Raw genomic sequence first — 13,738 nt, forward strand, 5'->3', positions numbered from 1 at the left:
GTCTCCGCAGGCGGGCACGCGCCTGCCGGGGTGTGGCCAGGCGGGGGCGGGCCCGCGCGGGCCGCCGCACTGCGCCTGCGCACAGCCAGACCCGCCAGGGGAGGGCGTTGCGCATGCGGGCCTGTCTCCGGGCCTCCAGAGCCGGCGAGCCCCAGGCTGCTCCGGTAGGTCTAGCGTACGCGGGTTTCTGCAGAGCTGGGCGAACTTGCACCGTGCATCACCGATGCGCCTCTCCCTGCTTGCTCAAGTTGCCATCACTTAGGCCTTTATTGCAGAAATCGCTGTAGACTCTCAGGCCGCAGAATCAAGACGACCTTGGTGACTGATTTGCACACTCTCTGCCGATCTGCGTGCACTGGTTGGACGCGGACGTGGTTGCAGGAGGTCTAATTTTTCCCAGTTTTGCGGCGGCTCTTTGGCCCTGTTAGCGGCCCAGAACGGGTCTCTCTAACCTCAACTGGAAGCCGAAGGGCAAACACTCAGAAAAGCAATAACTCTTTCCCACTGGTGCTTCTAGAAGAGCAAGAGTAGCGACATGATTATGGCTGCAGTCCTATAGAGATTAAGCCCTCTGTCTTTTACTCACAGTCGTGGCCTTTTAACGTGCCTGTGTTGTTGGGTGCCAAAATGAGTGACCGCTATTTAGAACAAAGGATTAGTATCAAATTTTGCGTGAAATTGAGCAAGTCTGCAAGTGAAACCCACCATCTTTTAAAAGAAGCTTATGGGGACGAAGTCATGTCAAGAGCCAGAGTTTTTGACTGGCACAAAAGGTTTAAAGAAGGGCGGGAAGATGTTCGAGATGATGCCCGAAGTGGTCGTCCTGTCACCCATCGGACGGATGAAAATATCCAGAAGGTCAAGGACTTGGTTTGTTCAAACAGGCAGTTAACGGTGAGGATGATGGCTGAAGAGTTACATTTAGATAAAGAAACGGTTAGGCTCATTCTGAAAGAAAACTTGAACATGAGGAAAGTTTCTGCAAAAATTCTATCGGGTGTTTTGAAGAATGAGCCTACACCTCGAAAACTTGACTTTCAGTCTGATCTTTCAAAGAAAACTAGGAAAAATAGCTTGTGTGTGAGGAAAAAGGTAACAAGTTTGGAAGCATGGAGTCATCTCCAGGGCGAAGCTGGTGGGGAAATGCCCCTGCCTGTATCCCATGCCAGAATCCACTACCCTGCAAGCCAGCTTCTACAGGCTTCATCTTCAACAAGCCTTCCCACCAGGGTCGCTCAGGACTGGTTCATGCCCTGGTGATGGTGAGAGGATTGTGAAGTAGCCAAACTAGGACTAGGCCGCTGCTTGACTGTGGCTGTTTGGCACCTTTTGCTGCTCACCTGTTTTCAGTTTTTACCACGCCACCATATGTGTCATGTTGGAGAACTTCTGGCTGTTGACTTCTGGTACTTGCTTGCTCTTGATTTCTCTTGCTTAACAAGTTTGGATCTCTTCACAGCCCAGACTTGGACTTGCTGCAGCTGTCCTGTTCCTTTGTTCTGCCTCAGGGGATTATGCAAGTGAGAAGTGGAAACAGGATCTCCTGGAATCTGTATCTCTGTGCCCAGGGAGGCAAGCTTTTCTGGGAGGACCCCAAAGGAGACTTACAGTTTCAGCCTGCTTTGCAGACAGGACCTGAGGTATGGTACAGAAGGCAGTAGCATGCTGACATATTGCACAGTGCTGGGCCTGAGGGCTGATGTGACCCAAATGACAGTGGGAGACCCCCAGTACTCAGGGGTCGGCCACCAGTACTGATTTCTCACAGACCTACACCTCACTGAAGAGCTGGGTTTGTTTCATTCTAGTCCTGTGCTTTGGACCCCCACTCATTTGGGTATCCCCTCTGCTGGAAGAGGAAGATTGATCCTAGAAAAGATAAACCATGAGACCCAGGTCTAGGCTGTGATATGTGAACAGGAAGACCAGGAGACTCTCTAGACCTTGCACTAAGAGAGTCGGTTATCTACGTGCTGAGTCCCACACAGCAGCCTGTTTGTAGTGACTAATGCCAATATTGTCAGTGTGTTTTGAGAACCTGCTGTTTTTAGAACACTGCTGGGCATTGACTGACAGTGTGAAGTTATAAAACAAGATCACCAGGGAGTGATGGGCTTCATGGATGAGATGGTTCTTGAACTGGATCCATGAAGCAGGTTGAGACAAAAAGTTACGAAATCAGGGAAAGCTTCCTAGACAACTGAAACAGCTTGAGGCTTCAAACCTGCACCAGTAGAAAATATTGACATAATTGGCTAAAATAGCAAAGTCTAAAGGGGAAGATGATGGTGTTGCAGAAGATGAACTGTTTGAATAATGTGCTTCCTCTCCTCTGCCTCCAGCTCTACCAGTAGTTTATAAATAGCTTCCCCTGAGTCTGTGAATTGATTTATAAATAACTGCTTCTTTTGATATTCTAACTTTCCAGTAAGACCCCAAAAAGCAGTCTACAAGTTCAAACTTTGTCTCTTCTATTCCTGCCTCTCTGCCAGGATTTATGGAATGGAACCTTTCCCAAGTGGGTTTCAGGTAATACCACATAGACTGGAAACATCTCAGAATGCCTGGTAGGAATGCAGGGGGCCAGGAGTTTGGGAACAGCATTTCACAGAATTGACCAGGGTTTTTTTTTTTTTTAACCCAAGGATTTTTATGCATGACAACTTCTCTTATTTAGTAAGGAAATAAACAATATTGGTTGATAGTTGAGGCCCAACACGTATTTAGTCAACACACTTACTTTTAGTTTTCTTTTGTTGTCTCTACCCGCTTTCAAAAATTACAAGTTCTCCATTAACACCTGTCAATTCTGAGGTAGCTTGGAAGCTAAACCTTGTCCCACAAAGAAAAGATACTGTATGAGAACATGCTTTTTTGTGTGTGTGTTGGAGTCTCACTCTGTTACCCTGGCTGGAGTGCAGTGGCACACTCACGGCCACCCCAGTGTCGACCTGCTAGTCTCCGGCAATCCTTCCACTTCAACCTTCCAAGTAGCCGGAACTACAGGTGTGCTCTACCGCGCCTGGCTAATTTTTTATTTATTGTAGAGATGAGGTGTTGCCAGATTCCCCAGGCTGGTCTCAAACCCACAGCCTCAGGCAATCCACTTGCCTCGGCCTCCCAAAATGCTGGGATTACAGGCTGAGCCACCAAGCCCAACTACCAACCAATATTGTTTACTTCCTTACTAGCTAAATAAGATCTTCTCTTAAACCAAGCAACAGCTTATAGACTTCCACCTGCTTAGCAATTTCTGGACATCTAATGACAAGTTCATTAAGTCTGCATCAGACGAGGCTCTGACTTACCCACAAGCACTTGCCACTAGAGGCACTGCACTTCAGGAGCAAAGCCTCCACACTAGCTGTTGCAGATTTGTTCCTGAACCCTGTATTAATCTTTGCTCAGGCCCAGTGGATCCCACAACAATACCTCTAGGCATTGTTTCCAATTTGTTATAACACAGAGGTCCCGAGAGAATTTCTCTCTGGATTTTATTCCAGTTCTGTGAACAGGGCTGGAGTGATCCTGCCAATTATGCTGGACCAAGTACCCATGCTGGAGTATAGGATACCAGATGTTGGCCAAGATGGGTTTGGACACAGGGCAACCAGAAGCAGGTAATCAGAAGTGAGTTCAGCTGGTTCTGAGTGGCTGTAATGAAAAGGACTTAGGGTATTACCTTAGATCATATCCTGAGTAGTAGTCAGGTCGAACTACTACTTGACTCCAGTTCCCATTTGCAAGGCTTCCCAGGAAATAATCAATGATGACAGGATGCCTCAGATTTGGGGGAAGTAATGGTTTGCTCATCCAGAGCAAACCATTCACACATGGCTGCTCGGAATCACTAAACCCAAGGCTGGAGTATGATCTGGGTGTATCCCCAAGCAGGAGAGTTCTTATGTGACAGTACTCCTTATGTGCTCACCCACCAAATCGATGTTATTTCTGCTCCAAGTTTCACCCTAGCCTGTGCCTTGCTGCCCATGTGCTCCTGGTTTGAGCTCCTGGTCCTATAGTCACAGATCCAGCCCTGCGTCACACCCCGGCTCTCATCCTTGGCTCTTCTCAGACACCTCAGTTTATTCTCTACCAGTTTGCTCTTGCTTCTCTGTTTCCCTGGTGCTATGTGATCTGGTCCTAGACCACACCTTCAGTAGCTGCTTTTGACTCCTTTGGTGTGCTGCTCCTTGACTTGCCATGGTTTTTCCACTCAGCTTGCAACTCTTCTCCCTGGTGTTCGGATCCTTCTTCCAGATCCCCACGTCAGCTGTTGAGTAAAACTGTCTGCTCCAGTTCTAGCCCCAGGTTGCCTTCCTTGCCTCAAGAAGCCAGGTGGGGAGAGATGGGGAAATGATGTGTTGGTTTGGTTTTTTTTTTTAAGGGACTTGGGGGCATTCCCTTGAACACTCTCAGTTGCACTCCCCAGAGGCAACCAGTGTTACCAGTTTCTCAAGAAGGTGATTTGCTTACCTCTGGTACTGAGAGTTAAGAAACATTTTCAGAGCTGTAACATCCAAATCCCATTCTCCCAACAACTACTTTTTTCTCCCTGGCAGGACAAATTCCATCTAACCACAGGAGATCAAGCCTGGCTCTCCGTGGGATGTCAGCAGGAGAGCAGGCCATCTGCAAACCTTGACCATGATTCTCAAGTTTGCCATAGTCAGTCAATGAATCTCTTTGGCTTACAAATTGATCTTTCTCCCTACCCCCAGCCCCATGCTAGGTCAAAGTCTACATGGAATATTTTATGCCACAGCTGAAAGCACGGGAGGAATAGATATATACCTTTCAGGGCACGTCATCCTATTGATTTTTATCTAATTCTCCCCATGACCCCATCCCACCTTGCTCCATCTGCCATACTAGTAATGATCAAAAAGAGAAAGAATGAAATGTTCACCAGATCTTTGACTTAAAAAAAAAAACATGTGGATGGTTGTGCAATCTTCTGAATTCTTCCCCTATGAGTCCTCACTGAAATGTTATCATTTGAGAAGGGTGTTTACCTGGGGTCTACTTTCCAGAACCTTCCTTTCAGATCCATTTCTTATTCAAAGTCCAGACTCTTCTTTGGAGATGCCTGGGTAAGTCTGGATTTTGAATGACTTGAGGACACATTAAAGTAAAGGAATGGGGTGCTAGTGGAGAATTGTGTGTCACTGCGTCACCTACGCTGCTCAGGTTCCCTGCTATTTGCAAACTTCATCACCAGCAAGTGTCCCTAGGCTCCTTGGGACTGGGTCTCAACAGGGACCCGGGTGGCTCAATTACTAAGAGCTGTCTTTGTTACTGGGTTGTGTATGTTACCCCGTATCTCCTACTGCTTTGGTTGGATCAGCCCTCCCAGATTCACCAGGCATTTATATCCCATCCCAGGCAATCCTCATGCATTTATGTTCAGCAGTCTCTGTTTTATCAGATCATTGCAAATACTGTCCCAGCTGCATCACCTTCTCCTGGTATAGTCAGAGACAAAAAATCTGTAGTGGAGCACTTCAGTACCTCCAAGGACGCACTTGTGTCTAGGCTAGGGGTCAGCAGACTTCTGTAAAGGAAATATCTTGGGCTTTGTGGGCCTTATGGTCTCTGTTGCAACTACTCAACACTTTAGTGCAAGAGCAGACATAGCTAATGTGGAAACAGATGAGCATGGCTGAATGTAATATAGTTTTTACAAAATATTTTTGATTTTCAACCACTTGAAAGTGTTTTTTTAAAAATCTTAACTTTCAGGCCATAGAAAAACAGGTGCTAGGACAGATTTGGCCCATGGACCATAGTTTGCTGACCCCTGCTCTAGTGCATATAAAGTGTGTATATAAGAATGACAAGCCGGGCTTGGTGGCTCAGCCTGTAATCTCAGTACTTTGAGAGGCTGAGGTGAGAGGATTGCCTGAGCCTGCGGGTTCGAGACCCGCCTGGGCAACTTGGCGAGACCTCACCTCTACAATAAATCAAAAAATTAGCCAGGTATGGTAGCGCGCGCCTGTAGTTCCAGCTACTTGGAAAGCTGAGGCGGAAGGATCGCTGGAGCCCAGCAGGTTGAGGCTGCGGTGTCTGGGAGCGGCCACTGCACACCAGTCTGGGTGACAGAGTGAGACTCCAACACAAAAAAAAAACCAAAAAAAAAGAATGACAGCCGGGCTCGGTGACTCAGCCTGTAATCCCGCACCTTGGGAGGCTGAGGTGAGTGGATTGCCTGAGCCCGCGGGTTCGAGACCCGCCTGGGCAACTTAGTGAGCCCTCATCTCTACAATAAATCAAAAATTAGCCGGGCATGGTAGCGCGTGCCTATAGTTCTGGCTACTTGGAAGGCTGAGGCGGAAGGATCGCCGGAGCCCAGCAGGTCGAGGCTGTGGTGGCTGGGAGCGGCCACTGCACTCCAGTCTGGGTAACAGAGTGAGACTCCAACTCAAAAAAATAATAATAATGACAAATGATTATCTTCTGTCAGTAACATTATTAACTCCACATTGATCTTGTGGTTTCTGACAATTTATTGTGTAGAAATTGTAGAATATTAGAGGAAATCTTTATAGGGCCAAGAGAGCTGAATGATTGGCTATTTTACCTTGACTATATTCTGGTTTACAAAATAAACTTTGTGCCATTTTTTACTAAAAATAATATTATGCAAACCACTATCTATATTATTCCCATGTAATGTCTCAAAACCAACATTGGGAACACTAAAAATGATGCCAGGTTGCAACCAACAATAGAATGAAGGTATTTCCAAAAATGACTTGATCATGGGCAGCATTTGAATAAAGTTCATGTTATCACCTATTAAAGTGTATATTATGGAGATGATAAAACTCACTGAAGTATATTTTTGCATGCTTGCAAATATACAAATGTAATATGTAATACATATGTATGTATATTTGTACCTTGCAACTGGTGCTGATGTATCCTTTTAAGTGGGTATATTTATTTTTCCCTTAAAGAGAACTTTTTGTGTCACCTTTATTTAAACTGTTTTTCCAAAGTTGTAATAGAATCTCAGGATTGAACAGACATTTACAAGAGTGTCTGATCCAACCAGTCATGTTTCCCTTGAATCCAGGAGTGTCTAAACCCTACAGCTGCTGAAACATCACATCTGAAAGAAGAGTCTATTCACTCAACAAATTTTTACTGAGTGGCTGTATGTACCAGACACTGTCTTGGATATGGCAGTGGACAAAGTAGACACAGGCCTTGGATTTGTTGGTCTGAAATGGAATTATATTACTCATTACTCTTGCAAAATTTCTGTTTCTTGTACTCACACTAACTCATTGTTAACTGCATACCTGGAAATAGGTATGACCTTTGCCACATACCTTTGTGCTGTGGTCTTGATGCCTCTCCAACTGCACTAATAATTTGAGAACTGTATGTTTCACTTAAATTTTATTATCCTTTAGACAGATCTATATTGGTAGAAAAACACACTGGCAATGTTGAAAGTCTAAATTGGCAACAGATTTCTGAAAAGCAATTTGGCAGTATCTATCAGGAGCTTTAAAAATGTTTATATCCTCTGATCCTCTAATTCCACTTCTGGGACTCTGTCCTAAAGAAATAATCTAAAATGTGGGTATAATTAATGCTTAAAAATCTTAAAGTCCAACAGTAGAAAATTGGTTCAATAAATTACAGTATGGCTATGCAGTAGACTGTTGTGCAGTCATTATAATGAATGTTTCTGAAGAGTCTTTAACAGCATGGCAAAATGCTTATAATGTTAAGTGAAAAGAATGATATGCAAAATTGTATATATAAATCCAAAAATGTTTTTTAAAATGACTAGACAGGATATGCTAACTCTGGGTGATTTGATTATGGGTTTTCCTGGGTTTTATGCTTTTCAAAAATATTTCTCCAGGATATTATTACTTTTATCATCATTAAAAACACAAAAGCTGGCAGTAGGAGACTGAGGCCAAATCACTAGTTTGGTCCATGAACAGTTATCTGGGTGGGTTGACATGGAGGCTGTGTGATCTTGTGTTGGCAACAAGGGTGGAACAGAAGGGAAAAAGACCTGCCCCAGAGGAGAAGGACATGTGACTAGAATCCCTTCAAAAACCACAGTGGCTAGGAAGACACCACGAGTGGCATGCTCCTATTATGTGGTTCTAGTAGGTAAAAAAGCACTGATGAGTCAGGAATATCCTGACAAATGAGAGAGGATATGAAATACCCTCCTGGGTGAAATGAACCTCCTTTGTGTTTCACTTTCACATTCTCGCACAAAATGAATTCTCGAGACAGATTTTATTATAGCTGATTCTCTGAAGTATCCTTGTGCTTCGTGTAATTTCTTTAGTATAGGAATGGCTTTCATTGTGCCAAGTCTCCTCCCTTGCTGGACACTTGAGCAGCACAGATGTACTCTGGAATATTTGGTATTCTACATAGAGAATACTATGCACGTATCAGTCATCTTAATGTAACTTGTCAAGCTCTTTTAAGGTGTGCAAATGTTACTTTGTTGGCATCCAGAATTACTGTACCTTTTATTTATGTCTGAAGAATAATCATGTTAAGATTTTAAGTTGTAAAATTATGTAGCTAATGCCTAGCCATAGATAAAATTGTTATGCTGGGAAAATGGGTACTTAATTGTTGCTTTAGTAAAATGAGTATCATTAAAATGTTAATATATCTCCTCAGTGAAATTTTAAACTTTCAAATGAGTACACAAGGTAAATATATGTTTTATAGGCAGACCATATAATTGCCAAGCTGGAGAGTCTTTTAAGCTCTAACTGCAAGTTCCTTGGTCTATAGAAAGAACAAGATTGAGAATTGCATTTTTGTTCCAACTCCTTAACTGGCTGTGTGATTTTGGGGAAGTTCATTTGCACCCTCTGAGGCCTTCAGTTCATTCATCTAGAAAAGGAAAATAATGCTATATATCTCATGGAGTTGTTCATTTTGTTTGTTCAACAAATTATTGAGTGCTAATAGGTGTCTGACACTGTTCTAGACACAGGATGCAGCAATAAACAAGACAAAAAATTTTCCTCCCATGAGCATACATTTAAACAAGGAAGACACACAAAAAATAAATGAGTAAAAACATGGCATGCTAGATGTGAGGCTTACATTAACCAATGTGCATGAGGTGCACAGCACAAGACCTTGTATATAGTAAGTGCTCAATAGATAGTTATTTCCTCTGCTTTTTTAGTCCTCCTGAATACTCTCCAAAATGGTAGTCATCAGCAAAAAGCCTGACCATTGCTTTCTATCTCTTGCCAGCAAATAAGGCCTAAACCTGGTTTGCTTAAGAAGACAAAAGGGCCGGGCTCGGTGACTCAGCCTGTAATCCCAGCACTTTGGGAGGCCGAGGTGAGTGGATTGCCTGAGCCCACGGGTTTGAGACCCGCCTGGGCAACTTGACAAGACCTCATCTCTACAATAAATCAAAAAATCAGCCAGGCGTGGTAGCGCACGCCTGTAGTTCCAGCTACTTGGAAGGCTGAGGCGGAAGGATCGCCGGAACCCAGCAGGTCCAGGCTGCGGTGGCCAGGAGTGGCCATTGCACTGCAGTCTGGGTGACAGAGTGAGACTGCAACTCAAAAAAAAAAAAAGACAAAAGAACCCTTAGAATTTTGTTTTGTACTTCATGTATGGCAGATTAATCAAGGTGGTGCCTAAACACTGTTGATAAATGGCCTTTTCTGGAGCCTGTGGGCAGAAACCCTTGCCTGGGGCGGGAGGGCAGGTGTTAGGTCCACAAAGACAAATGCATAGTGTCTTTGCTGTTTAAACAAAACAGACTAGAAGACTGAACTGGCTGTTTCTCTTAAGAAAAGATGCGTGCCCCACGTCCTGTGCCAAACATCAGAACACCGAGCCGAGTTTGCAGTATTAGAAGGAAACTGGGCACTGTATTATTTATGAACATTGACAAAAAGCCAGGAAAAGAAAGGTTTAATGCTTGTCGTTTTGGTATTATGCCCACTGTAGAAAATTTGTAAAGTTCAGAGATGTTTAAAGAAGCAGCCAGAGGTTCACCCCTAGGGTTTGGGTCTTTCACCAGACTCATCTCCTTGCCTCAGATTCCTCCCTCAAGAACATACAGTGAACAGGCATGTATTGAATTCCTTCTTTGAGTCTGGGCCTTTTCTAGGCCCTGAGGGGACAGCCCTTGCCCTTGGGCAGTATCCAGCTTCATGGAAGGGCCAGAGGTGAAGAGGACTGTCAGTTCTTCCCAGAGGACAACAGTAAGGAGCAAGCTTTTGTATAGAATTTGGAACCAAAAGTTGGAACCATCACACTTAGGATAATTATGAAAATGAGACAGTGGGGTATGAAGAAGTAACACACAGACCAATGGCAACTGTTAACTCCTTTCAAGTGAAAGGACCCTGGACTCTTTGTGCAAGGATTCGGCAAGTAATACGACTCTCAGAAGAAACTGGACTTTAGGCTGTGGGCCAGTACCCCTGTACTTTGCATTAAGAACCTAATAAGTGAAAATTCAGAATTACAACCCAGATTAGATGAGGAAATTGGCCCAGGGTCACTGAGTGACTTTTCTTGAATCACACATCTAGCTGGTGGCAAAGCCAGGATAATAATGAAGGACCTTGAACTTCACTCAATCCAGTGAGTTTTTTCTGTTACTCTATTGGTAATAATTTCCTTTACTAAAATGTATATTTTAAAGATATCTTTAAAATAGTGCTTACCTTTGCATTTTATAGGTGATTGACCAACAGTTGACTTATATACAGTTTTTAAGGGTCATATTTATGGCATAGAGAGTGGTATAGGGCAGCCCCTTCGGGTCCCCTCCCACTGTGGGAGCTTTTCTGTCCTCTCAATAAATCCTGATTTCTTTAAAAAAAAAAAAAAAAGAAAGAAAGAAAGAAAGAAAGAAAGAAAAGAAAATGGTACAGAGGGTTTTACCAAATTTCCCTGAGGTGTCCTGGTCCCCCGGTCCGTCAGAGGTGTGTTTTCATAAGTATAAATTGGCATTCTGTCATTTGTTTTTTTTTCCAGATGTTCTTTCAAGTTTTATGTTTTGTGTTTTTAATATTTCTCATACATATTTTTTAAAAATCTGACACATAAATCCTAATAAAACTCTCAACTATCTTCTCTGTGCCATCTCAAATTTCTGCATATGTTTATACTCATGACACAGTGTCTGAAGTCATGAACACTATCACGTAATTAGGGCTTAGATCCCTAAGCCCCAGCCTTGTGTTTCTAGATGTTCTGAACATTCTTTACACTTCACTTGTAAATACCACTATACTCTGCCATGACATTTCCATAGTAACATATATTTCAAACAGGAAAACAGGAAGTCCAAGGAAAAGGGAAGTAGATTTCAAATGCAAAAAAAAAAAAAAATTAAAGATTGTAGAATACATAAATGGAGTGAGGAGGGAGTGTAAGGAGTCGTATATTCTATTCTTCATTGATGTTTCCTGAGAACCGAACATCCTGCAGGCTCAGCTTAGGGACCAGCCGGCACCCACCACCCACCAAGTGGCCCAACTTTGGAATCACTTTCTTTGACCCTTGCATCCTGACAGATCCACGTCATTTCCCTAGCATTTCTTACGGACACCTACTGCAATTGGACAGGGTGGTCACCCACCTCTCACGTCACTGTCTGAAGTCTGTCTTTTTTTTTTTTTGAGTTGGAATCTCACTCAGTCACCCAGACTGGAGTGCAATGGCTGCTCCCAGCCACTGCAGCCTCGACCTGCTGGACTCTGGCGATCCTTCCGCCTCAGCCTTCCAAGTAGCTGGAAGTACAGGCACGGGCTACCAAACCTGGCTTATTTTTTGATTTATTGTAGAGATGAGCTCTCACCAAGTTGCCCAGCCGGGTCTGGAACCCGCGGGCTCAGGCAAACCACTCACCTCGGCCTCCCGAAGTGCTGGGATTACAGGCTGAGCCACCGAGCCCAGCCCTGAAGTCTGTCTCTTAAACTGCACAGATGCTATTTGATTTGGAGTTTGCTGCAAACAGGAGCCTTTTGGATACCACCTCTCTGAGCTTCCTCAATCAAGCCCTGCTCTCCTGAAATCCCTCCCTGTGGCCATCCACATAGCAAACTCCCACCCACTCAACACTCAAGCCTCAGCCCTAGCACTGCTATCTCCCCCCGCCCCCGCCCACAATGCCACTTGATGAAGCAGCCATCCCCAGTATACAAGGCACATGCTCATGTCAAGGAAACTGTAATACAACTTAATTGTTTGCAGGATGTTTTTTTCTCCCCTACCAGTCCATGAACTCCTTAAAAGTCAAGATCATATCTGATTTTTCTCTGTATTCCTTGCATCCAGAAAAATTCTTGCCTGGAACTGCTCAATAAATGTTGGATGGATGAATAAAAGAGTGAACTTTTATGGTAATTTTTCATGGTGGTAAAATTCAAATAACAGTTCATCATTTTATTACTTTAAAGTGTCCATTTTAGTGGCATTCGATTCATTTACAATGTTGTGCAACCATCACCACTATCTAGTTCTAGAGCATTTCCATCTCTCCAAAAGGAACTCTTGTACCCATTAAGTAGTCACTCCCCATTCTCTCTTATCCCAAGCCCCTGGCAACCATTAATCAACTTTCTATCTCTATGGATTTGCCTATTCTGGAAATTTCATATAAATGAAACCATACAATATGTGGCCTTTTGTGCTTGGCTTCTTTAGCATAATGTTTTCAAAATTCATATTGTAGTATGTATTAGTACTTCATTTCTTTTGGAAGGTGAATAGTATTCCATTGTATTGATATCTCACATTTTGTTTATTCATTTATCCACTGATGCACATTTATTTTCACTTTTTTTTTTTTGAGTTGGAGTCGCACTCCGTCGCCCAGGTTGGAGTGCAGTGGCATGCTCATGGCCACCCAGCGCTTAGGTGATCCTTCCGCCTCAGCCTTCCAAGCAGCTGGAACTACAGATGCACACCACCATGCCCGGCTAGTTTTTTGTGATTTATTATAGAGACGAGGTCTCACCAAGTTGCTCAGGCTGGTCATGAACCCCTGGGCTCAGGCAAGCCTCTTGCCTCGGCCTCTCAAAGTGCTGGGATTACAGGCTGAGCCACCTAGGATTATGGCTCAGCCTGTTCTCACCTTTTAACAGTTGTGAACAGTGCTGCTATGACCATGTACGCAAAAGTTTTTGTTTGCACACCTGTTTTCAACTCTTGGATATATACCTAGAAATGGAATTGCTGGATCACATGGTAATTCTATGCTTAATTTATTGAGGAACTGCCAGACTTTTTCACAACTGCACTGCTTTACATTCCCACAGGCAATGTATGAGGTGAGGCTGCAATTTCTCCACATTCTCCCCAACACTTGTTATTTTTCTTTCTTTCTTTATAATATCCACCCTAGTGAGTGTGAAGTGATATCTCATTGTGGTTCTGATTTGCATTTCTCTAATGACTAATGATGTTGAGAATCTTTTCATGTGCTTGTTGGCCATGTATATATCTTCTCTGGATAAATATATTTTCAAGTCCTTTGTCTATTTTCTTTCTTTCTTTCTTTCTTTTTTTTTTGAGTTGGAGTCTCACGCTGTCACCCAGACTGGAGTGCAGTGGCACACTCCCGGCCACCACAGCCTCAACATGCTGGGCTCCAGCAATCCTTCCGCCTCAGCCATCCAAGTAGCTGGAACTACAAGCGTGCGCTACCACGCCTGGCTAATTTTTGACTTATTGTAGAGATGAGGTCTCGCCAAGT

The 13,738-nt window shown here is 43.7% G+C and overlaps 1 protein-coding gene across 1 annotated transcript in view; it reads left to right on the plus strand.

The window, feature by feature from the left end:
- The first annotated feature begins 627 nt into the window (after positions 1-627).
- LOC103251787 (putative uncharacterized protein FLJ37770) overlaps positions 628-13,738 on the plus strand; it is a 21,963-nt gene continuing 8,852 nt past the window's right edge. The window contains 1 exon segment of the mRNA XM_008050410.2: positions 628-1,092. Within this exon segment, the coding sequence (XP_008048601.2) occupies positions 628-1,092 (465 nt within the window).

This window comes from Carlito syrichta, unplaced genomic scaffold (genome assembly GCF_000164805.1).
Source record: "Carlito syrichta isolate Samal-C Ts95f unplaced genomic scaffold, Tarsius_syrichta-2.0.1 Scaffold145306, whole genome shotgun sequence".
Classification (NCBI taxonomy): domain Eukaryota; kingdom Metazoa; phylum Chordata; class Mammalia; order Primates; family Tarsiidae; genus Carlito; species Carlito syrichta.